Source organism: Podarcis gaigeae, assembly GCF_964106915.1.
Source record: "Podarcis gaigeae genome assembly, chromosome: 9".
NCBI lineage: Eukaryota > Metazoa > Chordata > Lepidosauria > Squamata > Lacertidae > Podarcis > Podarcis gaigeae.
This window is the reverse complement of record NC_139685.1, coordinates 51,250,910-51,273,316: the sequence shown is the minus strand read 5'-3', so window position 1 is coordinate 51,273,316 and position 22,407 is coordinate 51,250,910. Positions and strand designations below refer to the sequence as shown.

General features: G+C 43.4%; 2 protein-coding genes across 3 annotated transcripts; one reads left to right on the top strand and one right to left on the bottom strand.

Annotated features, from left to right (window-relative positions):
* Positions 1 to 629: 629 nt before the first annotated feature.
* Positions 630 to 11,692, top strand: EXOSC9 (exosome component 9). Of its 2 annotated transcripts, none has more exons than XR_014568091.1 (12): positions 630 to 914; positions 2,188 to 2,282; positions 2,899 to 3,018; positions 3,156 to 3,258; positions 4,278 to 4,415; positions 5,098 to 5,180; positions 5,492 to 5,624; positions 6,602 to 6,690; positions 7,403 to 7,549; positions 8,289 to 9,520; positions 9,750 to 10,080; positions 11,485 to 11,692. XR_014568091.1 is itself a non-coding variant. In XM_083755865.1 (12 exons), the coding sequence occupies exons 1-12, from the start codon at positions 849 to 851 to the stop codon at positions 11,552 to 11,554; spliced, it is 1,314 nt and encodes a 437-aa protein (XP_083611991.1). In that variant the 5' UTR covers positions 630 to 848; the 3' UTR covers positions 11,555 to 11,692. The 2 variants fall into 2 exon arrangements, 1 of the variants encoding a protein (XP_083611991.1); XM_083755865.1 differs by having other exon boundaries at positions 8,289 to 8,485; positions 10,008 to 10,080.
* Positions 11,693 to 11,941: 249 nt separating this feature from the next.
* Positions 11,942 to 20,279, bottom strand: CCNA2 (cyclin A2). Its single transcript, XM_083755879.1, has 8 exons — positions 19,935 to 20,279; positions 18,927 to 19,185; positions 18,081 to 18,193; positions 16,953 to 17,176; positions 15,587 to 15,791; positions 14,956 to 15,069; positions 13,322 to 13,455; positions 11,942 to 13,099 (listed from the first exon to the last, which is right to left on the bottom strand). Exons 1-8 carry the CDS (start codon positions 20,100 to 20,102, stop codon positions 13,048 to 13,050), a joined length of 1,269 nt encoding a protein of 422 aa, XP_083612005.1. The 5' UTR covers positions 20,103 to 20,279; the 3' UTR covers positions 11,942 to 13,047.
* Between the last annotated feature and the right edge of the window lie 2,128 nt (positions 20,280 to 22,407).

Here is a 22,407-nt window from a genome sequence, read left to right as displayed (position 1 = left end):
TCCTAACCCCTAGTAAAGGTAAAGGAAAAGGTACCCCTGGTCATTAGGTCAATTGCAGCCGACTCTGGGGTTGCGGAGCTCATCTCAATTTATTGGCCAAGGGAGCCGGTGTACAGCTTCCGGGTCATGTGGCCAGCATGACTAAGCCGCTTCTGGCAAACCAGAGCAGCGCATGGAAACACTGTTTACCTCCCCGCCGAAGCGGTACCTATTTATCTACTTGCACTTTGATGTGCTTTCGAACTGCTAGGTTGGCAGGAGCAGGGACCGAGCAACGGGAGCTCATCCCGTCGCGGGGATTTGTACTGCCGACCTTCTGATCAGCAAGCCCAAGAGGCTCAGTGGTTTAAACCACAGTGCCACCCGCGTTCCATAACCCTTAGTACCCTAACACAGAAACCAGTCCCATTGCTAAAGGGGACTTACACCAAAGTGAGTACAGTATGTCTAGGATTACATAGCCCTGGTTCGAAGTACGAGACTCTCAATGCGTCTCGCCCGTATCAAACCCAGGCAGCTCGCTTTAGGGCCGCTGGAGGTCGCCCTCACAAAGAGACTCCTTTCCCCCCTCCCGTTCACGACACGCTCCTTCCATTTACGGCAAGGCTCGCCGACGTGCGTTGTGACGGTTCGCCGGCTTGCTGAGGTGAATGGGAGCTGTAGTCCCCAAGGCAAGGACTCGTTGCTAAGCAGCGGCTTGGCCGGTGACGTTTACGAAGCGGCGCGGTTTCTGCAGGCGTCGCATACATGTGACGTCCTTTGTAAAGCGCGGCCGGAGAGGCAAAGCGGCGCGCCCGGTTACGAACGCGGGACGGGCCTCAGGAAGGGGAAAGGCTGCCGCCGCTGCCATGAAAGAGACGCCGCTGTCCAACTGCGAGAAGCGGTTCCTGCTCCGGGCTATCGAGGAGCGGAAGGTGCGAGGTGGCGGGACGTGGATGCTCCTACGCAGGACTGGGCGTGTTTATGTGCCGGGACTCGCGGGGGAAAGCGCGCCGCTGGCGCCGTGGGCGTGGATTCCTTCCCGCGCGGGTGGGAGAGGCGGTGCCCGGGAGCGTGTTGTTTAAAAGGTGGGAGGGAGAAGATGTTACTAGTCGTCATTAACTCGAGTGGTGAAAGAACGACTCTTGACCTCTGGCAATGAAGGAAGCTGTATTTTAAGCTGATTATTATTATTATTATTATTATTATTATTACTTTATTTATACCCCCTTCCAATCTGGCTGGGATTCCCCAGCCATTCTGGGTGGTTTACAGCACATAAAAAATTGTAAAACGTTAGACATAAAAAAATTCCTAATGCAGGGTTGCCTTCAGATGCCTTCTAAAAGTCACATCTCCTTGACATCTGAAGGGAGGGCGCCACTACCGAAAATACCCTCTGCCTGGTTCCCTGTAACCTGGCTTCTCGCAGTGAGGGAACCACCGGAAGGCCCTCAGAGCTGGACCTCAGTGTCCAGGCTGAATGATGGGGGTGGAGACGCTCCTTCAGGTAAACTGGGCCAAGGCCGTTTAGGGCTTTAAAGGTCAGCACCAACACTTTGAATTGTGTTTGGAAACGCACTGGGAGCTGATGTAGGTCCTTCAGGACTAGTGTTATAGGGTCTCGGCAGTCACTCCCAGTCACCAGTCTAGCTGCCATTTTCTGGATTAGTTTAAGTTTCTGTGTCACCTTCAAAGGTAGGCCCACATAGAGTGCATTGCAGTAGTCTAAGTGAGAGATAACCAGAGCAGTCCACGGGCAGGTAGGGTCTCAGCCTGCATACCTGGTGGAGCTGGTAGACAGCTGCCCTGGACACAGAATTGACCTGCACCTCCATTGACAGCTGTGAGTCCAAAATGACTCCCAGGCTGCGCACCTGGCCCTTCAGGGGCACAGTTACTCCATTTAGGACCAGGGAGCCCCCGCACACACCTGCTCACCCCTTTCCCCCAAAACAGTGCTTCTGCTGAATTATTTAAGTGTACATTACCTTGGGGTGTCGAGGACCAAAGGGCAGTTTTATAAATATTATTAATACTTCTTGAAACCTTGCCCACCAAAAGGTGGCTACTCTAGTGTTAAGGACTGTTGAAATGTGTAAGGGAAATCTAAGCAGCATCCAGCAATTGTTGACCTTGTGCTTCTGTGGCTTACCTTCCCAATCCCACACTTCACATCTGTAACACTGCTGTGCTCATCCTTTGTAGCGTCTGGATGGGCGACAGTGCTATGACTACAGAAACCTCCGCATTTCCTTTGGCACTGACTATGGCTGCTGTATTGTGGAGCTCGGAAAAACCAGGTATTTAAAAATAAGGAAACACAAATATTCAGGCATAACTGAACCACCTCACTGCCACCCTTTCTGTCATGGCAGTACGTTGTGTCACTTACTTGGGGACCTACTTATTATAGCAGGCAGGAGAAAGTTGTGTATAAAAAAGCAGGAGAAAGCCAGGTGGGAGAATCCACAGCTACTCTATTTCTTCCTTCATCTGGAACTTTAGGTATAATGGGAAGGGCCATAGTTCAGTGGTAGAGCATCAGCTTTGTATGCTGAAGGTCCCAAGTTCAGTCTCCAGTATTTCTAGGTAGGACTGGGAAAGATGCTTGCCTGGAACTCTGGATAGCTGCTGCCACTCAGTGTAGAAAATATTGAGCTAGATGGACCAATGGTCTGACTCGGTGTAAGGCAGTTTGCTGTGTTCCCAGTGTCAATTTGTGGATTACAAATTAGCAACACAGTTGTCTCAAGGCTTGCAGTTAACTTATCCCAGGTAAATTTCACCTTAAGTCCAGAGACTGGAATTTTAGAATGATTCATTGTTTGCTTTCCTGTCACATGTCAATAATTAGTAAGGTGTTATTTTTCTTTCTTTCTAAAAGCTTGTCTTTTGGGGTGGCTTCTCTTTCTGCAGAGTTCTTGGGCAAGTGTCATGTGAACTTGTCGCCCCAAAGCCAAATCGTGCAACAGAGGGCATACTTTTCTTTAATCTTGAACTCTCTCCTATGGCATCACCTGCTTTTGAGCCTGGAAGGTATGTGAGTGTTCCTCCTGCTCCCTGTAATGTCAACAAGCAAAGATAATGCAAAAAATAAAATAAAAATACTGTCCCTGGCTTTGCATTTGTTAGGAGCTAATGTTTTGTGTCTTTTGTTTTGTTTTTCATTCTAGACAATCTGAGCTGCTTATAAAACTAAACCGACTGTTAGAAAGATGTCTAAGGAACTCCAAGTGTATAGATACTGAATCTCTCTGTGTTGTTGCTGGTGAAAAGGTGTGTGATTGCATGAATTCTGACACTTTAGTCAATTATTTTCCTTTTCTTTTTTGCATTATGTTTTTTGGATTGTGAACCTGTGGACAGGGATTTTTGTTCTTTCTCTCTCTTGTTGCATGGTACCTAGTACCTATTAGGTACATGCGCGCGCGCGCACACACACACACACATATATATATATAATAGTCTTAATTGTTTGCCAGGAATGTCTTAATTTTTAGTAAATCAATGGTGGGCACTGAGTTAAATGAGACTTAAACCTACATAAGGTTGTAACTGCTTATTATTTCTAGAGTTAATGTATGGCATTTGGCAAAGGTATTTTAAATGTCTGCTGAACTGTAGAAGAGACCCCAGCATTTATCTGCTAAAGGTATTCAATAGCAAAATATTTATTCTATAAAAGTTTTTATATGCTATCCTATCATAAAATATAAGGGTGGCATAGAACATTATAAAAACCTTAAAAGTTCATTAAACACATTGCTAAAGAGAATAGTTGCTGGAGAATAGTTAATACTGGTTTGCTATTAATATTGGTTTGCTCTCTTTCTCCTGCAGCAGCAATGGGGAACATGTGAACCTCCCATCATCCCTGACCCTTGGCCATGCTGGCAGAGTTTGATGGGAGTTGGAATCCAACAACATGTAGAGGGCCACAGGTTCCCATTGTCTGCTCTACAGTGACATACACTTATATTTTTAGATACTTTGCAGTGTGTGTGATCACTGATGAAAATGCCACATTCGGTATTCCTTCAGAAATCTTGCCTTCCCATGTTTTTAGTAGCCTCTTGGAAACCAGCAGAGCCTAGACATGTGTCCTTATATTCACATGAGTTTTGATTCTTTATTCAAATATGTTTTCTCTAGGTTTTTAATGAGATTTCTAAGGAGGCACAAGGCAAATGTGTGAACAAAATATGACAGCAGGACCTTTAGAGTTGTATTTGCTGAACATTACAAAAACTGAGAAGCAAAATGAAATGCCTTGCTTGTTGTTTTTTTATTCTGAGGTCTGGCAAATTCGTGTGGACTTGCATTTGTTGAATCATAATGGAAACATTATTGATGCTGCAAGCATAGCAGCAATAGTGGCATTATGCCACTTCCGGAGGCCAGATGTGTCTGTGCAAGGAGAAGAAGTAACACTGGTAAGTTGCTTCAGTCTTCCATTCTTGACTTTCCCTTTAAGTAGAATCCTGATGGTCCATCAGTGTGAGTTACCTTTACAAAGCAAAGCAACGTACTTGGGACTTTGTAAGCAAGAGGACACAGTACTCAAAATCAGTTAGCACAGATGAGTACAGCCTTGCACGGATAAGAATCTAAGAAACACCTTGTTCAGTCAGATCAGGGTCCAATGTTCTTTGCAATAATTCCTGCAGGCGCTAGGTGGTCTACCAATAATTGGTTTGTGGGCTGCTAACCCACTTATATATTGTCTGATTTTGGATTTGTGATAGCTGCATATTAAATATGAAGTTATACATGAAACATTGGGGAATATGAGCAGGAACCATCTATTGATTTGCTTAGCAACGAAGAGTTGATCAGCTTCAGTTGAGACTCCTCTCTAAAGCAAGTGGGGAGCCATGTAAGCCACCCTAAGCTTTTTAGAGGATGGGCAAGATATTCAAATATAATAAAAATAGAAATCATTTAACTGTATACCTATAAAGCTATGTTCTTCTCAACTCTGAGGGCTGGAAATTTCTCTTCTTTCAGTATTGAAAGCCGTGTAATCACTGAGTTTTATTCTGTAACTAGTCAGTAAGAATTCTCAGTTATGTATTTTTTGCTAAGTAAAGTATTCCTTTGTATTGGATTATTTAGTATACCCCCGAGGAGCGGGATCCTGTCCCTCTGAGTATCCACCACATGCCTATCTGTGTAAGCTTTGCTTTCTTCCAGCAAGGGTAAGTTAATCTTGTTCCATGAGCTGAAAGCAACTTGCCAGCATTTCTGGAATTCAGGCGCATAACACCAAAGAGGAACCATGGGGTGGGTTCTTGAAAGTGAGATAGTATGCCGTCTTAATCTGAGAAATCAGTTATTGCAGTGTAATATGACTGATTTTAACGAGTGTTTTATTGTTTTATCAGCATAGGTTTTAATTCACAAACACATCTTAAACATATACCTAACATCTTGCACATTGTATTGTTTAAATTTGCATTGCTCTCTTTTGGGATTAAGCACTTACTGATAGTTTGTAAAATGATTGCAGGACCTACTTGTTAGTAGATCCCAGTGAACAGGAGGAACGCGTAATGGATGGTCTTCTTGTGATTGCTATGAATAAGCACCGTGAGATTTGTACAATTCAGTCCAGTGGTGGAATTATGCTGCTAAAAGATCAGGTAATGTGGAAGTTTGAGTATTAAGCTGTGGATCACACTTTCCTTTATGCAGATAATTAATGTTTCACCATTGAGTAATCCATCTTCACATATGATCTCGATTGCACTTTGAACTGGATAAGTACTTTTAATATTCTGCAGAGCATTTTTGGGACAGAGTGAGAAGGAAGAGCTTGCACAATTAGGTGCCTACATGGAGATAGAAAGTTTCAAGAGGCTGGGCTTGTTAATAGTTGGTTGATTGATTGTTTGAATGTAGAGACACTTCCCTGCACTGCAAATATTAGAAAGTATACAAATGAGACATTTGAACCAGGCTTGCAAAGCTTTTGCATATAAAAAAAACACTTTTAACCTAAGAATGGCTTGACATCTTCAAGGACAAATAATTGCTTAGACCTAAACTTGCAATTCTAACAAAGTATCACCTAATTTGAATATTGCTAAACTCATACTTTTGCTAAAGTTTAATGGAAACTATCCCATGATGCAGTCTTACAATATTTATTTGCTACATTACTTTGTACAGTACTATTAGCTCAAAATACTGGTTGTTTCTGCTGCCCTTTTTTCTTCTTACTTGAAATAGAAGAGAGAAACCTGTAACTTCATAGAGTGAATGCTGCTGTTTATTCTTAGACAGTATGTAAACAGACAGCCTTTTAAATGCTTTAATTAAGCTTCATTTAATCCATTTTAAAGGCTTGGTATTACTCAAAAGCCCAGTAATTTCCAGTAAGTCTTGGCAGGGGGGTAGATATCTCTGAACCATGGTTTAAGGGCATGCTATCCTCAGTCTGCTCCTTTGCTATGAATTGACTGTCCAGTGTCTGGCTTTTGAAGCATAGTCATTATTGCATCTTTCCTTACCCCGGATCTAAGAACTTGACCATACCTCATATGGAGTGAACACATGCTGTGACAAAACCTTTTAGCTTATATTTGCTTATGTCATGATATTGATCTATTTACCACAGGTTCTGAGATGCAGCAAAATAACCGGTGTTAAGGTAGCAGAAATTACAGAACTAATTCAAAAAGCCTTGGAGAATGATCAAAAAGTTAGGTTAGTATGTCACAGGTACTCACTTGCATCACCAATTTGTTCCATTTTAAAATTAATCTACAAATTTTCTCAATCAGACTTTGTATAAAATCTGCCTGATAGGTTTCCTGTATCAGAATAGTTGAATTGGACCATTCGTATTTACTCAGGCCATTAGAAATAGGGAAGAAATATATTAGGGCTGTCAAGGATATTTCATTTGGCCACCAGAATAAGGGTAGGAGCCAGATGATAAGCATATATTACACCACTTATACATCAGTTACCCTGGCTACCAATTTGTTTCTGAACTCAACTTAAAATGTTATTGATCCCAAAGGTTAGGCCACATAGGAACCTGCCTGAACCCTGAGATTGTCAATGCTGTCCCAGCTGTCTGACCAATTCAGCCTTTTCTGTCATAGTACTGCCAAGCCCCTCCTCTTCCAGTCTATAAATAAGCTCTGAAAACATTTTATTCAGAGAAGTCATATTATTCCCTCCCCACCCTACTACTCTTCTTGTGCTGATGTACTTTTGTTTTCTTGTTTGGCTGTTTTAATTGTTCTGTAACTTCGTGAGTCACTTTGATGGGAAATTTTTTTGAAAGCAGGATATAAATTGAAACAGAAGCTATATTGCTTATTTATATTTGTTTTGTAGAACATTTCAACATTATGAATGTTTATGTCAATTTGGATGTCTAAAGGAACTTTTTTGTTTGTTTTAACAGGAAAGAAGGAGGGAAATTTGGATTTGCAGAATCTATTCCCAGCCAGAAAATAACAGCTTTTAAGATAGATCAAGCCCCAATTGATACTAATGATGTACAAGAGCAAGCTGAAGAAATAATCTCAAAAGCATTTCCACCTTCCGAAGTGTATCCTTTTTATTGCCTCACATCAGTGTGTTAGGTGATTGATGTTAAGTGCTAGGATCTCGTGCCTTAGAGCTATTCTTTTACAATTGAATACATTTTCACAATTCTAGTTTCAATGGCAATGCCTGAACGAATTTTTATAAAAGAGTGTCCAAGAACCGCATGAAGGTTCACCACAGCAGGAAAGAGCATATAGCAATCAGGGTTGTGGTTATCCCACCAGGGGAAAAGTTAACTAGATGTTGAAAAAAAATCGCAAATGTCCTAAGAAGGAAACCTAGCAAAATGTTGAGGAAAAACGGTATCTGAAGCTTGTGCATCATATTGATAACAACACACTGTGCTGAAGGCTATTGTGCAGAAAGGTATCAGAGTAGGTATCACTGTGCTGTGATCCTAAGTAGCCCTGTTTAGGGAAGTTTTTAATTGCGTTTTTAATATTCAGTTGGGAGCCTCCCAGAGTGGCTGGGGGTACCCAGCCAGATGGGTGGGGGGGGTATAAATAATACATTATTGTTGTTATTGTTATTATCTATACATTTTTGTCAAAAAATTATGGAGAATTTATACCATTGCTGCAATGAATTCAAGTGTTGAGGACAGACTGAAGCCTGTTTCTCCAAAATAAAAAGCAAAATGTGGTAAAAGGTCAGGTCTATTTCTGAGTCAGAAAGCCCACCAAGTCCCTCATACTATAATGAAATCTGGATAATGTCTGCATTTTGCTTAATGAACCTAGCTTGGCTAAGCCCGTTTTATGGGCTTCTGGCACAGCCCAGATTGGAGAAGGACAAGAGAGTTCTTGGGGAGATTTTGAGGAATCTGAAAAGGAAGAGGAGGAAGATGAAGATGAAGTCACCCCAGATGAACCAATAACTGTAGAAGACCAGAGTATGGAAACAGGAGACACTGGTGTTCGAACCAGAAATCAGAAAGGTTTGTACCTTTAGCAGCAGTGCTTCATGAAAGATCATGGGTAATATCAAATGGGAAAACACAGCTTAGAAGTTATAAATTAGTGTCTGTAGATGTTTCTGCTTTAGTGCATGCTAATTATAGGTAAGCAAGAATTTTTGGCCACAATGGACAGTTGAATATGCAGAGGGGACAGTTTGAATATTGTCTTGAATAAAGTCTGTTTATTGCCAACCAGGCTGGGCCAGATCCTGAGCTCATTGCCCAATGTGGACCAGTTTCACAACACCTGTCAGTCACATGATGTCACTGTGACATCTGATGACCCAGCTTCAAAATTGTACTCTTAAGTGCACCCACAGTACTTCCTTTCTTCTTTGCAGCCTGCCTTGAACTCGAGATGGGCTGCAAAAGGAAGATCCTTGCCAAAAGCATGGTTTGCAGGCTGATCAGCAGTGGTTGCAAGCCAGGATTAACTTGGGAGCTCAGGAGTCAAAACTAATCCCAGCAGTTTGCATTTGGTCCCAGATTTAAAAGGTCCTGCATATAAGCCCTGCTTTCCATATAATTAATGGGAGAACACTTTGAAGCTCATGATGGTTCCTTTGCAGCTGTGTCTTTACCCATCCACCTAGTGACACACCTATTGTCAGCCTGTGGGCCAAAGATTTTCTGCACTATGTTGTTGTTAAATTAGAAGAGTTAAAGTTTTAGCAAACTGATATTTTCCAATTAGTGGGATGGGCCCTTCCCTCAACTCACAATTAGTTAATTAGTTAGAAACATTAAAGTCTTTGAAGTGGAGTTTTAGAGTTGGAAGGAGAGTAGTTGTTTTTAGGATTGTAGTTGGGGATGGTGTGGGCTGGAGGAAAAATAGTTGCAAGCTGTAAGCATCGGCAAGCTGGAGAGAAACATGGCAAGCTGTTAAACGCAGCAAGCTATGCAGAGGGACAGAGGGCCATGACTGACTTCTGCTGGCATCCAAGGCTGTGGCCGTGGGAGAGGCAATAACCTTTTAGAGTGTTAATGCTTTGAACCCCTCCATCATATGCTCAGGTTGTTGTTGTTGTTTAGCCGTGTCCGACTCTTCGTGACCCCATGGACCAGAGCACGCCAGGCACTTCTGTCTTCCACTGTATCCCGCAGTTTGGTCAGACTCATGTTTGTAGCTTCGAGAACACTGTCCAACCATCTCGTCCTCTGTCGTCCCCTTCTCCTTGTGCCCTCCATCTTTCCCAACATCAGGGTCTTTTCCAGAGTCTTCTCATGAGGTGGCCATGCTCAGGTTGTATATATGTGTAAATAAGCCATATATCCTAAAGATGCCAAAGGAAGCAGACCCTGAGTTCTGGAACCCCTGGAATCTCATGCCACTCAGAGATCAGTGTGGCGTGTAACACAATTCAGGATTAACTGTGGTGCCAACACACACATTACAGTTGCCATCAGTCTGAAATGGCACACCCTTTCTGCACTTTATTGTTTATCATGTTATTCCAGATGAAACCCATGTACCAATGAATAATTTTCTTACATTTTTAAGATGAGACAATTGTGTTGTCTGACAGTGAAGAGGAAGATGTTGTTATCCTGGAGCCAGAAATTGCACTCAGCAGGTAATCACAAGGACATTTTCCTGTTTCTGTAGCTGGCTGTGTTTGACTGAGACTTACTGCTAGTATGGAAAGGGATTCAGATCAGCTTGGCTGCTTTGAACCACATGGAGCATGGTCAGGAATCCACACATTGCTTGTGAACAAGGCACCTAGCGCTGCTCCCCACCCCGGTGGCCTTACTTCCACTAGTTTTATTGAACAGATGAGTCACTTCTGAGCAGTGTTCAAATTGCAGGACTAAATGCCCACCCTAGTCCATAGCATATCTGTAACTCAGGTGGGATATAAAACAGGGGTCACTGAGACATAAAAAACTAATGGATTAAAAAAAACCCAAATAGCTCTATATTCAGAGATGTCCTTTAAGATACTGTATGTTGATGGAGTGGAAGCTTGCATGTATGACAGCAAATAGTTATGGGCAGGATTGCTGCAGACCTCCTAAGTTCCTCAAATCGTTAAACTGCTTCTAAGTTGTGCCTTTGGAGGAAAGAGGCCCAAAATCCACAGAATGAATAAATGTGTTCTGTATCTAGGCCACATGATCTAAACAAAATAAGTTAATTTTAACTACGGATTCAAAGAGAAGTTTTTGTATCTGACTCAGGAAAAGATATTGGTGTTCTGGATGTGTTTAAGCTTTTTCCACCTTGTGTGAAATGTTTACTTAAAATTTTATGCTACTTAAAATTTTATATTTTTATGTGCTTAGCTGGAACTTGAAATAAAAGAAATCTAAATATTGCATTATAATTGTTACCTTTTTTACCTATGTAATGCAAGTTAATGGTGAATTCTGAACCCAGGAAACAAGTTCCTACATCTCTTCTACAGTTCTAGACCCATACTCTTCCATTACAAAAATGTATTGGTCATAGCCAAAGTCCCATAGTCCTTGAATTGTCTATTGTGTATCAGCAGGTTTAAAACCTTAAGGCTGGGTAGTGCCTAATAGCAGTTTCTGAAACTGGGGGTGGTGGAGAGAGCATGCACATAAGGGATCAGTACTGTGCAATTCTAAATATGTTAAGTGATGAGAGCAGCTTATTGCCATATACTGTAAGCAAGCCTGTGGTAAGTACAGCCTTCATAGCTGTTTTCAGATGCAGTGCTAATCTTTTAGAGACCTGGGCTCATCCACCATTCCATTTGCCCCATTGCTTCCCCTCAGGAAAAACCCACAGTTCATACTGAATTGGAACAAATGGCAGCTGGATTTTTTGTGGATTGCTGTTTGTTCCATCTGAGCACCAGAGTGTGGTTTTTCCAGGGGAAAGGCAAAACCACTCTGTGGAAGTGCAAATGAGCACATATTTTGTATAATTGAAAATCAATATAGTGTAGTTTGATGAACAAATGGACTACTGGATTTTGCTGTAACTTCACTGCTTTTCTTCCCTACAGAACTGAGTCTTCCCCAAAGCAGGACATCAATAAAAAAACAGCTGGCAAAAAGAAGAAAAAAGCTGTTTGAAGTTTTATTGTTTATATTAAACTTGCTTGCTCTGTATTCTGTAACTTAGTATGTATGTGCACATGCAAGGAATTGTCATGGTGTGTTCAGTTGCCTAAGTGCAGTATCTTTTTCAAATAAAGTTTAGGCAGAACTGGACTAGGGCTCTATTCTGTGTAGCTCTTTGCTAAAGGAAAGTTTGTGAGGATCTGACCGGTTACTTGATTTCTGCTTTCTGTTCACAGGGTAATGACAAAAGATAATCTTTCCTCCTCTTTGACATCCAAACCTCTAGGTCACAGTTTTAAAAGTGACGCTTTTAGAAATAGCCCTATAAAATGGTATTGAACTTGAGAAGGTCCTATGAAGCACTTATATTGAAAATAGGTTAACACAAAGGCAGACAAGTCCTCTTTCAGGATTTTATTGACCAGCTTCAAGATGGTTTACACGTAGGTCTTTACATGCAATTGGTTTGCTGTGAGCACATGTGAAGCAGTATCCTATCTTACAGAAAATCCTACTTAAATATGAATATAAAAGTTAGCCACCCTTACAAATAATAGAAAACCTTTCAAACCAGGGCTTAGTTTGTACAGCAGACCCACTACTTCTACCCTGTATCAATACATATCACATTTGAATAGCTACCCAAGTCTAGGACCTTTGCTAGCTGCAGTTGGATTGCAGAGCAGTATGCATGAGTTGAGATCACTGTTCAGCTCTGTGCTACTTCTAGCACCAAATCCATGGCCTTTACGTCTAGGTTATAGTTTGGCATGCTCAAATAGGTGACACATTAAGTAGTTTCAATTTGTGACCTCAAGAGTACAAGCCAAGACAGTTTTCAGACAGCAATAGCTGTCTATATAGCCTTCCTATGACAAGAATGCTATTTCTTGCCCTTGTTTTCAAGACTCCGTTTCTGTGGGTTAGAGTGAAAATCATTAATGCAGCGTTTCATAAGCTACTGTAGCAGCATGAACTTAAGTGGCACTACTGCCACCAGCAGGCACAAACATCTAATAACCAGTCAACATTCTGGCTACTCAGAACTGTAAAAAGTAGCGTCACTCTTAAATTATGTTAAGCATTAGTTGACTTTCCCAAATATACTGTTGCAACTTAATTGTATATAGGAGTCTGAATAGACTGAACCTTCCTTCGTATTAGTATTTCAAGTATGCAGACAGACTCTATTGAATTTTCTTGATTTGACATTTAGAGTCAGAATCCCTACTTACATGCTCTTATTTTTAAAAAAGGGTCAGCAGTACTTAAGTGGTTGACCTGCATGGTTTAAGTCTGTTTCAACAGAACTTTTAAAGGCGCGTCACCTAAGTATTTAGAACAAGATTGCATGTACAAAAGTTTACATTAAAACATTATAAAAGTAGAAAACTTCACAATTTTCTATGGTAATATACCAGAGTGATTGAAGTCTAAATAAAAGTTTAAAACTGTACAGTTGCCATTACAGGTAATATACACCTTTGAGATGTCAAGTTTGATTGTTATGATAAGATTAGTGTCTCTGGCGGGTCAATGAGTGATACTGCATGGTACCTGAAAAGGATAAGATAGACAAACACTTAACTTCTGCTCTCCGGCACAGTATTTATATTCTATCAACTGTATTTATGTAGAAAATGACAATATATTCTAATGCAGCAGCAGTCTACATGGTGCCTTCCCTGCCGATATTAAACTACAGCTTCTATAATGTTTGCCACCCCTGTTTAATGTACCCCCAACTGTTTAGACAAAAAGCATAGGAAAGAGCCTTACTTTACAGCCTTGTATTTCTCCCGTATAGACTGTTGCGTATGCTGTGCCGCTGTCTGGTAGGTCTTGTGGAGGTCCATTATACAAGGCTTAAGACTTTCAATTGTGTATCCCGTAACTTCAGCAAGAGAGTCAGTCTGCCAAGGAAATTGTCAGATGGTTATTCAACTCTGCCTTTCAGCATTATTGCTGGAACACTGCTCCTATTTTCTTAGGCTTTGTCCTGAATCTGAAATTTGGCATTATCAAAGGAAGAGTTGGGGTTGACATGGGATGAACTGTAGGGAAAGATTTTTTTAAAGTATAGTAGGGAAGACAGTTCTTTCTCTACTTTTGTAGATTTATCTCCATGGCACTTAAGAGCAAATCTGATTAAATGGCAGAAGAGAGCAAAGTCTGTTGTGTTAAGAGAGCCTGAAGATGATAGTAGTCCCATTGTTTATTGCCTAAAGAACCTAGGCATTCTGTGCACTCAAGTCTCCCAGAGGACATTATCCTTTTCAGTACCCTTAAGACCAGAATTTGCCCTGGGGTGCCTGTAGGGTTGTAGACGGTGGAATGTCATTTATATTTAATGATAAAGGAATAGCGTCAATGCTAATCATGGGTCAAATACTTGAGCGTTTGGGGAGGGGGAATTTAAAAAATGGGGCAAGGGACAAAGAGGTAGGTTTTACAGAAAGTGTCATACCTAGAAGTACAGAGCAGTTAGATATTATGGCCTATGAATCCTTGTGCTCACATTTTGCAGCCTTTCATTGGAACCTCCCAAGTAACAACTGTAGAATTGGACCATTGAAAGTGTCCAGCAATTTTTTCAGGCCACCAAGGTAAAAGGTAAAGGTACCCCTGCCCGTACGGGCCAGTCTTGCCAGACTCTGGGGTTGGTGCGCCCATCTCACTCAAGAGGCCGGGGGCCAGCGCTGTCCGGAGACACTTCCGGGTCACGTGGCCAGCGTGACATCACTGCTCTGGCCAGAGCCAGAGCCGCACACGGAAACGCTGTTTACCTTCCCGCTAGTAAGCGGTCCCTATTTATCTACTTGCACCCAGGGGTGCTTTCGAACTGCTAGGTGGGCAGGCGCTGGGACCGAACGACGGGAGCGCACCCCGCCGCAGGGATTCGAACCGCCGACCTTTCGATCGGCAAGCCCTAGGCGCTGAGGTTTTACCCACAGCGCCACCTGCGTCCCTTCAGGCCACCAAGCAACATACTAAATACCACTGATACTGTGTTCCTATGTGCCTCAAGGTGAAACACCTACTCATCTTCTCCAGTAATGTCAACTGAATGTCATATACTGCCCCATAACAGTTAACTTTCAAGGCAGTTTGAAAGAGAGAATACATCATAGCAAAAACAGAAACAAAGCCTCTAAAGTTGCAAGGTACAAGGTTGGGAAAAATAAAGGTTTTTGCCTGGTGCTGGGAAAGAATGTAGGTAACCAGGCAAGTCTTCACAGGGTGAGAATTTTCCAGGCAGGGCCCCATAACTATGGTGGCTGCCTTCCCACTTGCCTGACCTGATGGCCAGAGGATACAGAAGAATACATCTGATTTCAGTGTACAGGCAGGCTGAAGTAGAGGTAGACCCTTTGATGCTCCAATATGTGTATTAAGGCAAGTATTATACATACCCAAGTTTTTCCAGAAATAGTATAATTTGCTGTATGAAATGCTGCGGCAGCAATTACTGATGGCAAATATTTCAGGTATGTCTCAGCATCAATTAAACTCAGTTCTCCCAAGTACTGTAGAGAGAGAAAACATGCTTAAACCTGGCCCGCTGCATTTTTGCCCTACAGAAGCTGCACCTTCAAAACAGGCAAACAAACTGTCTCTGTACATTAACAGACTAACAAGCTGTGAGTGGCATTGGCTAAACCAAGCCAGCCCCTTCCTGTCCTACACCACACAAGTACATGGAAATTGTACCCTTCAGGTAGCACAGACGCTTCTAATAAGCTCCTGGAAAATACGCCATTCAGTTGGACTCATGCTATGCCCTCCTCTAGCCACATTAGCTGGAGAAAGTTTTACCCCCCTGCCAACGATGGTTAAGAGTTGGGATGGTTCAATCGGTACAGCATAAGACTCTTAATCATAGGGTTGATTTCTGCCTTGTAGGGGTTGGACTAGATGACCCTCATAGTCCCGTCTATGGTTCTAACACATGCCTCAAACAAAGCTCTTCCTTAAGAGAAGGCACCTGGTTCCCACAGGAACTGAAGGAAAAAACAAAACCTTATGTGCAGAACCAACACTTACCGTTGCCAGGTTTTCCACTTGGGAGCTAGCTGGCTGGTGTAAGAAGTATTGAGAAAGGAACTGGTTTATAGTAGGCGCTGCCAGATCAAATGAAAGGACTTTCAGAACTAAGTGCTCCATCCTGAGGACTTGTTTCTTTGTGTAAGTGTCATCTGTGATATATACAAATTCTGCTACTTCAGGAGGGTAGATTTCTTCAAACTTTCTAGGGTAGAAAGGAAAGCACTGCTGTAAGCATCAAGCTGCATTTGTCTCCATCCCTTGTACCATTTCATCCCAAAGTATGCATTAGGATAAGCAAAGTATCCAGTAAAGATGCTGTTTGTTTTTATCCTACTTTGTATACCCTATCTGCCTCCCAGTGCTTTGCTGCAACCAGCTTGGGAACTCTCAGAAGTAGGGAAAGACCCTGGCATGTTCTAGGTATCCTGGTACCCTGTATGCAGCAAGCACAGACTGCACTCTTTCTGAAAGAGCAGGCATGCAGTTTGGAGTGCTCATTGACCAGACTTTGTCACTCAATGCTCAGGTGGCCTCAGTGGCTAGGAGCGCAACTGGTACAGAATGCAGCAGCTAGGTTGTTGACTGAGGTACAATAAGGCCAGAACTTACCCGGGGGTTACAATCTGGGGATTATACCTAAAGCCAGAATTGTGTCAGAACACATTGGGTTCAATGGCAGGTGAGATTGGCAAAGTCATTTTTATCAGAACCCCCTCTCTTTTATTTGCCATGCATGTAAAGCTGAATGCACAGAAGTTAAATATATGTATGTTGCAGGCTTACTGTATTCCACCAACACCATATAACACCTCTCCTAAGCGAGCTGCACAGGCTGCCAATATTCTACCAGAAACAGTTCAAGGTATTGCTTTTAGCATTTAAAATCCAAAGCAACTTGAGACCAGGTAACCGAAGGGAACAACCCTCCCCATATACCCATGCCTGGCAACTATACCACTCAGATGGGTAGCAAGAATACTGTGCCACTCCAGCTGAAATTAGACACCCAGAATCATGTTTAGATGCCTATAAACTTTCCCCGAGGTGTGACAAAATGATTTATGGAACAGTAATTGTAGCAATAGCTTTTACAATTTGTAGTTTATTCTTTTCTTGTACACTGCTTTAATGGCCTCAGGCTGCGAAAGAATTTACACATTTGTAAAACAATAAGCACATTTCAGCAGTACTTTGCCCAGATACATATTTCTGATATGGGTGTCAGTACTGTACTTGGGAAGTGTTGAACGATTTTACCTGTCTCTGGATTCTCAGAATTGGGAAATATTGGTTTTTATGAGACAAAACATAATATTCCAAAGTAAAACAAATATAGAATACAATGGATATTAGGTTTACTTACGATGCCAACAGCATGGCAGCAGTTCCCAGAAGTTGAAGTTTCCCTCTTAGCACTGACATTGAAGACAGAAACCTATCAATGTAGTTTACCGCCAAGTGCAAAGTTTCATTTTGGAGCTTGTACTCTTCGCCAACCTCCACTAGCCAGTCCACAAGAATAGCCCGCATATTGTTTGTGATGTCTGGCTGCTTCTTCATGTATCCTGCTTTGGGTTTGCATTTCACCTATAAAGAGGACATTGTTAATTACTTCCTGCCACTTTTTGAAGCGCTTTCGGCTGCTATGAAATTTGATTTTCTGCTGGAAGACTGCAGGCCAGCTTTACAACTCTGGGTTGGGGGAGTCATCAGGTCGCCACTTTTGTCCCAGTTTAAGATTTTGAAAAACAAGAAACCTATATTTTAAATTCACTTGCTCACAATTGATGGGGAGCCATCTGTGTGAGCAGACAACAAATTGAAAGAGGACAGTTATCCTGTTTGGATACATTGGTTCAGAGCTCCTTTTGATATTAAAAAAAGTGGTCAGCCCTATTTGCTATTAGATGCAAGTTTCCAAGAAATATGCTACCCAAGTAGCCTGGAGAGTCAACACATTGTGTTGTAAATCAAACTGGAACAAATATGCCTCCTATCTGAATTAGCACTTCTACTTGTGCTCACAACTGATCTAGTTCCTTGCCAAGTTCATGCCAGCATGGTTTTATGACTGCAAGCCTCAATTTTTCCTTTCTACAATCAAGAGAGCTAACCAAAAGAGGTAAATGTTAACACTCACAATAGTAGCTATCCCTTCTCCACTTAACTGACCCCCACCACCCACCAGTTTTTTTCTACAGCATCTAAGTCAATTGTCTGCGATTGCTATCACACCAGACAAGTGGCAAATTGCAAAGATAGCTGCATGTGACAGGGCATATAAGCCAGAATTGTATTACATAGGGGGACTTGACATTCTTTGACCTAGTATGTATTTGTATGCATTTTACAAGGGAACCCGGCAGAAAATCGACAGCCAACCCCTTCATATGAACATACCAAGATAATGTCTGTGCAGTTAAAAGGGACCCAAACTCAATTAGGTAGAATTCCTCCCTCCAAAAATAAAATGTCTAAGCTGCATTCTCACCTCCATTTCCCTAAGATACTTATAGATATCTTCAATGTAGTCTGGTACGTGGTTAACATTAATTCTCTGTTCCGTTTCTTGGACTATTGACATATCCATAATACTTGGAGATCCTAAAATGCAAAATATGTAAAGCAATATGTAAAACAATTTTCATTCTTATGAAGCAACATCTTAAGTTCAACAGTGAATGCTATAAAGCAGGCACATCCAACTCCCAAGAGACTGCGATCTACTCCCACCATAAAAAACTAGCAGTGATCTACCCATTGGATTGATCCTTTGGGGGGGGGGGTTGATCAGTTGTTGAGGTTTTTTGGGGGGGTTGGTTGGTTTTGGGTAATCAATCAGGATCGTGCAATTGACCAGAGACACCCTGTGATCGACCAGTAGATCACGATCGGCCAGTTGAACATGCCTGTTATAAAGCAACTAAAGGTTTAGTTCTTTCAAGTCCAGAGTAGTCCTTGCTTGTGTACTGTAGTTTAATGCTTTAATAAATTAACCTGCCAACAGTTAAGAATAACTGTTTCCTTTAAAAAAAACAACCAGTGGGGATAGCTGGGTCAGCAAGGCATGAGACTTTGCATCTCAGGGGTGTGTTTGAGCCCCACATTAGACAAAAAGATTCCTGAATTGTAGGGGGTTGGACTAGATGAGTCTCGTGGCCCCTTCCATGTCTATGATTCTATGCCCTTAGTAGCAAATGTAACCATTTTCCACTACTCCTTTACTCCGGAAGACTAATCTGTGTTGGGACACCTGGACTGCACCCCCATATGACTAAAAGCCAGGATTTCTTTAAACTTTGGGCTGGGACCCTGAAGAATGCAAACCTATTCTTACCCTCACCGAAGCTCAGATCCATTGGGTTATCTATAGGTGTCAGAGGTTTCCTGATTCCCATTGAAGCGACTGCCGTCTTCAAGCCTAGGGCCTCTTCACTTGAAGACATCCTTTTCGACATCATACGTTTTTTCTGCCTGGTGACATCAGGCTCATCCATATGGATGGTAAAAGCGGGCTGCTTATTCCCCATTTTGCCCAGGGGAACATCGAGGCAGTTTTCATCATTGGTACTCCATGGAATTTGACTGAGGGAAGCCTGTAACACGAAGTTCACTGTTAGCAATCATGCACCCTATACCTGACATTGGCATTTGAAAACTTTTCCACTGGCAGAACTCATTTTTTCTTTTCTTTTTTAAATAAAAGCCTGGGCAGTGTAGCAGTTCAAGTATGAGACACTGGGATCCCCAGGTTCAACAGGAAGGCAGAAAACAGTGCAGTCACTATTTACCAACCTCACAGGAGAGAAGCGAAGGCTGAGTACCCTGACCTCCCTGGGGAAACGTGGGATATACCTGTAGCGTGAACCAAGATGCCCTGCGGGTGTGTCCCCATGATGAGAGGCCACGCTGCGGCTGCATGCCTCCTCGGAACGAAGCAGGAGGCGATGCTCGCATACATCGTGCACCGAAACCATCGGCGAGGGCAGGGCGGCCAGAGGCGCGCCGCCCAAGTTGGCGCCCTCCCTCCGGTCGCCCTTTCTGGGACCCGCCCGCGGGGAGCGCCCCCTGCAGCCTCGAGGGCCGGCCGGCCTCCCTCCTCTCCCGCCACTGAGCCCCGAAAGCTCTCGCTTGCAAGAGCAGCAGCAGCAGCAAGGTGGGCGCCCGGAGCTTGGGGTGGAGGACATCCCGCCCCTCTCTTCCCCCACCCCCAATGCAAGGAGCCTCTCCGCCGCCTCCTTCTCTTTTCTGCCCCGAGCTCTAAGATGGCGGATGCGGGGTCTGGGGCAGCTCCGACCGGCTCAGGGGCGCGGGAAACGGCTCCCCTTCCCCTCCGGCCCTTTACCTGCGACGGCTGGGCGAGGGGCTCCCGGTTGGGCCGCAGCAGCCCCAGAGCGACCCGCGTCCCCAGCGCAGCGCCCGCCAGCCGAGGGTCGCCCTTCGCTCCCGGAGGCACGTTCTCCTGGTTCTCCCGAGCCAGGGAGGCGGCGGCGGCGGCGGCTCCCGTCAGCATGGCGATAAGCGCGGCGGCGGCGGCGACTGCAGAACCGGGGAGCCTCGAGCCGAGCTGCTCTGAACGGACCCTCGCTCGGCGGCTTCGCTCTCGTTCTCTTTCGGGCCCGCTCCGCTTTCGCCGTTCAAGTAGCCCGCGACGATTGAATCCGCCAATGGGGAAGCGGCTGCCCTCGACGTCACGCCGCGGCACGGAAGCTGGCGAGGGTCAAACAGCCGCAAGTCGCGAGCGGAGGCGGGGCTTGGAAGTTCCGCCCGCGGTGATGCTGCTGCTGCTGCTGCTGCTGCTCGGCGGGACGGGCGCTCAGGGGGCGAATAAGGACACCTTCGAGCTTTAGGTTTAATTCGTACGCAGAGGATTCTTCGAAGGGTCACGTTTTTCTCTACGCCCCTGATTTTAAATGTCCTCGCTTAAGATCCCTGCCTGGAAACCTGGGAGGGCGGGAACAGCACGAAACGCCTCGGTGCAAGACACACAGCCATATTTCTTTATTCTCTATTTATTCATGCTTAATCAAAAACTTGTGATTGAGATCGCTTTTCCGCATTCGCCATACCTTTAGACTGAGAGCACAGACAGTCTCTGGACAGGAAGCCTGCAGCTTACGCGGAGTTAAGTTCCACCGGTCGCAGCTAAAAGCAAAATCGCTCAAAATAAAATCCCATTAGGTTCAATGTAACTTTTTTTTGCCACGCACAAATTTCATGTGCGTAAATTGTGGGCTTACTGTACTGATTTAGTACTGACTCAGAGCCTTGCCGGCTAAAAGCTGGGGTATAACTGTGAATAAATAAAAGTAAGTATATTGAGTTCAGGAGAATTTAATCCACAGGTTAAACCACAGAGCCTAGGGCTTGCTGATCAGAAGGTCGGCGGTTCAAATCCCCGCAACAGGGTGAGCTCCAGTTGCTTGGTCCCTACTCCTGCTAACCTAGCAGTTTGGGTTTTTTTGCAATACTGTATGTCTTTATTGTTTTAAAATAGATACATTTGTGCCAGGAAAGCAAACCAACCAACCAACCAACATACAATCAAATAAACTATAAACTGACAGACAGACAATAGCAATATATGAAACAACACAATTCTTATAACTAACATCATTTGTACTCCCAATGATGTGAACGATTGTAAAACTTGTAAAACAATAAATTAAAAATGACTTCCAATTATTCTTGCTGTACTTTATCTGTTGATTATCTTATACTGCACAGTTACATCCAACCTAGCAGTTCGAAAGCACATCCAAGTGCAAGTAGATAAATAGGTACTGCTCCGGCAGGAAGGTAAACAGCATTTCCATGCACTGCTCTGGTTCGCCAGAAGCGGCTTAGTCATGCTGGCCACATGACCCAGAAGCTGTACATCGGCTCCCTCAGCCAATAAAGCAAGATGAGCGCCACAACCTCAGAGTAGTCAGTGACTGGACCTAACGGTCAGGAGTCCCTTTACCTTTACCTCTAGGGAGCACAGAAACAAACTTTCACACGACCTTTCCTTTAGACCAGGCATCCCCAACCTTCGGCCCTCCAGATGTTTTAGACTACAATTCCCATCATCCCTGACCACTGGTCCTGTTAGCTAGGGATCATGGGAGTTGTAGGCCAAAACATCTGGAGGGCCACAGGTTGGGGATGCCTGCTTTAGATCCTTAGACGCAGTACCATTTCCTGCAATTTAGCTTGTGCATGAGCTAACACTAGAAAAAGTGTTTTGGGATGGGCATTATTGGGTGGTTGTTTTTATTTGATTATATATATAGTGGTTTTTATGTTGATCATTACTGTGAACCGCCCTGAGACCTTCAGGTATAGGGTGGTATATAAATTCTAATAATAATAAAAATAAAATAAAGAGAATGTTTTGCTGTTAACTGCAGCAGGAACCCTTTCCCCGTTATTAAGATTAGGAGAGGGTAGCCTAGACTAAAAAACTGCTGTGACATGTGGTATATGCAGGGAACTACTGGGATTCCAGCCATTTTATGTTGTATACAAGGGAGGGAATCAGGAATCAGAGGCTGTGCTTGCAGCAGGTTTGGCCCCTAGTTCCCTATGCCAAAAATAGATGCTGGTTTTGGATCAGTGAAACCATCTGGGGAAGCTATGAAAATTACTGGGTGGACTCAGATAAGTCAATCTTATTACCAGACTGGTAAAAGATAATAAAATATATTATCCTTGTATATATGTCCTTAAGTGCCTTGGAATAAAAGTGTTAACGGAGGAATCCGAGGGCTCCCTTGGGCAAAAAAACAAAGACACCAACCAGGAAAATTTGGAGCAAAACAGCAGCCTGTAGGCTT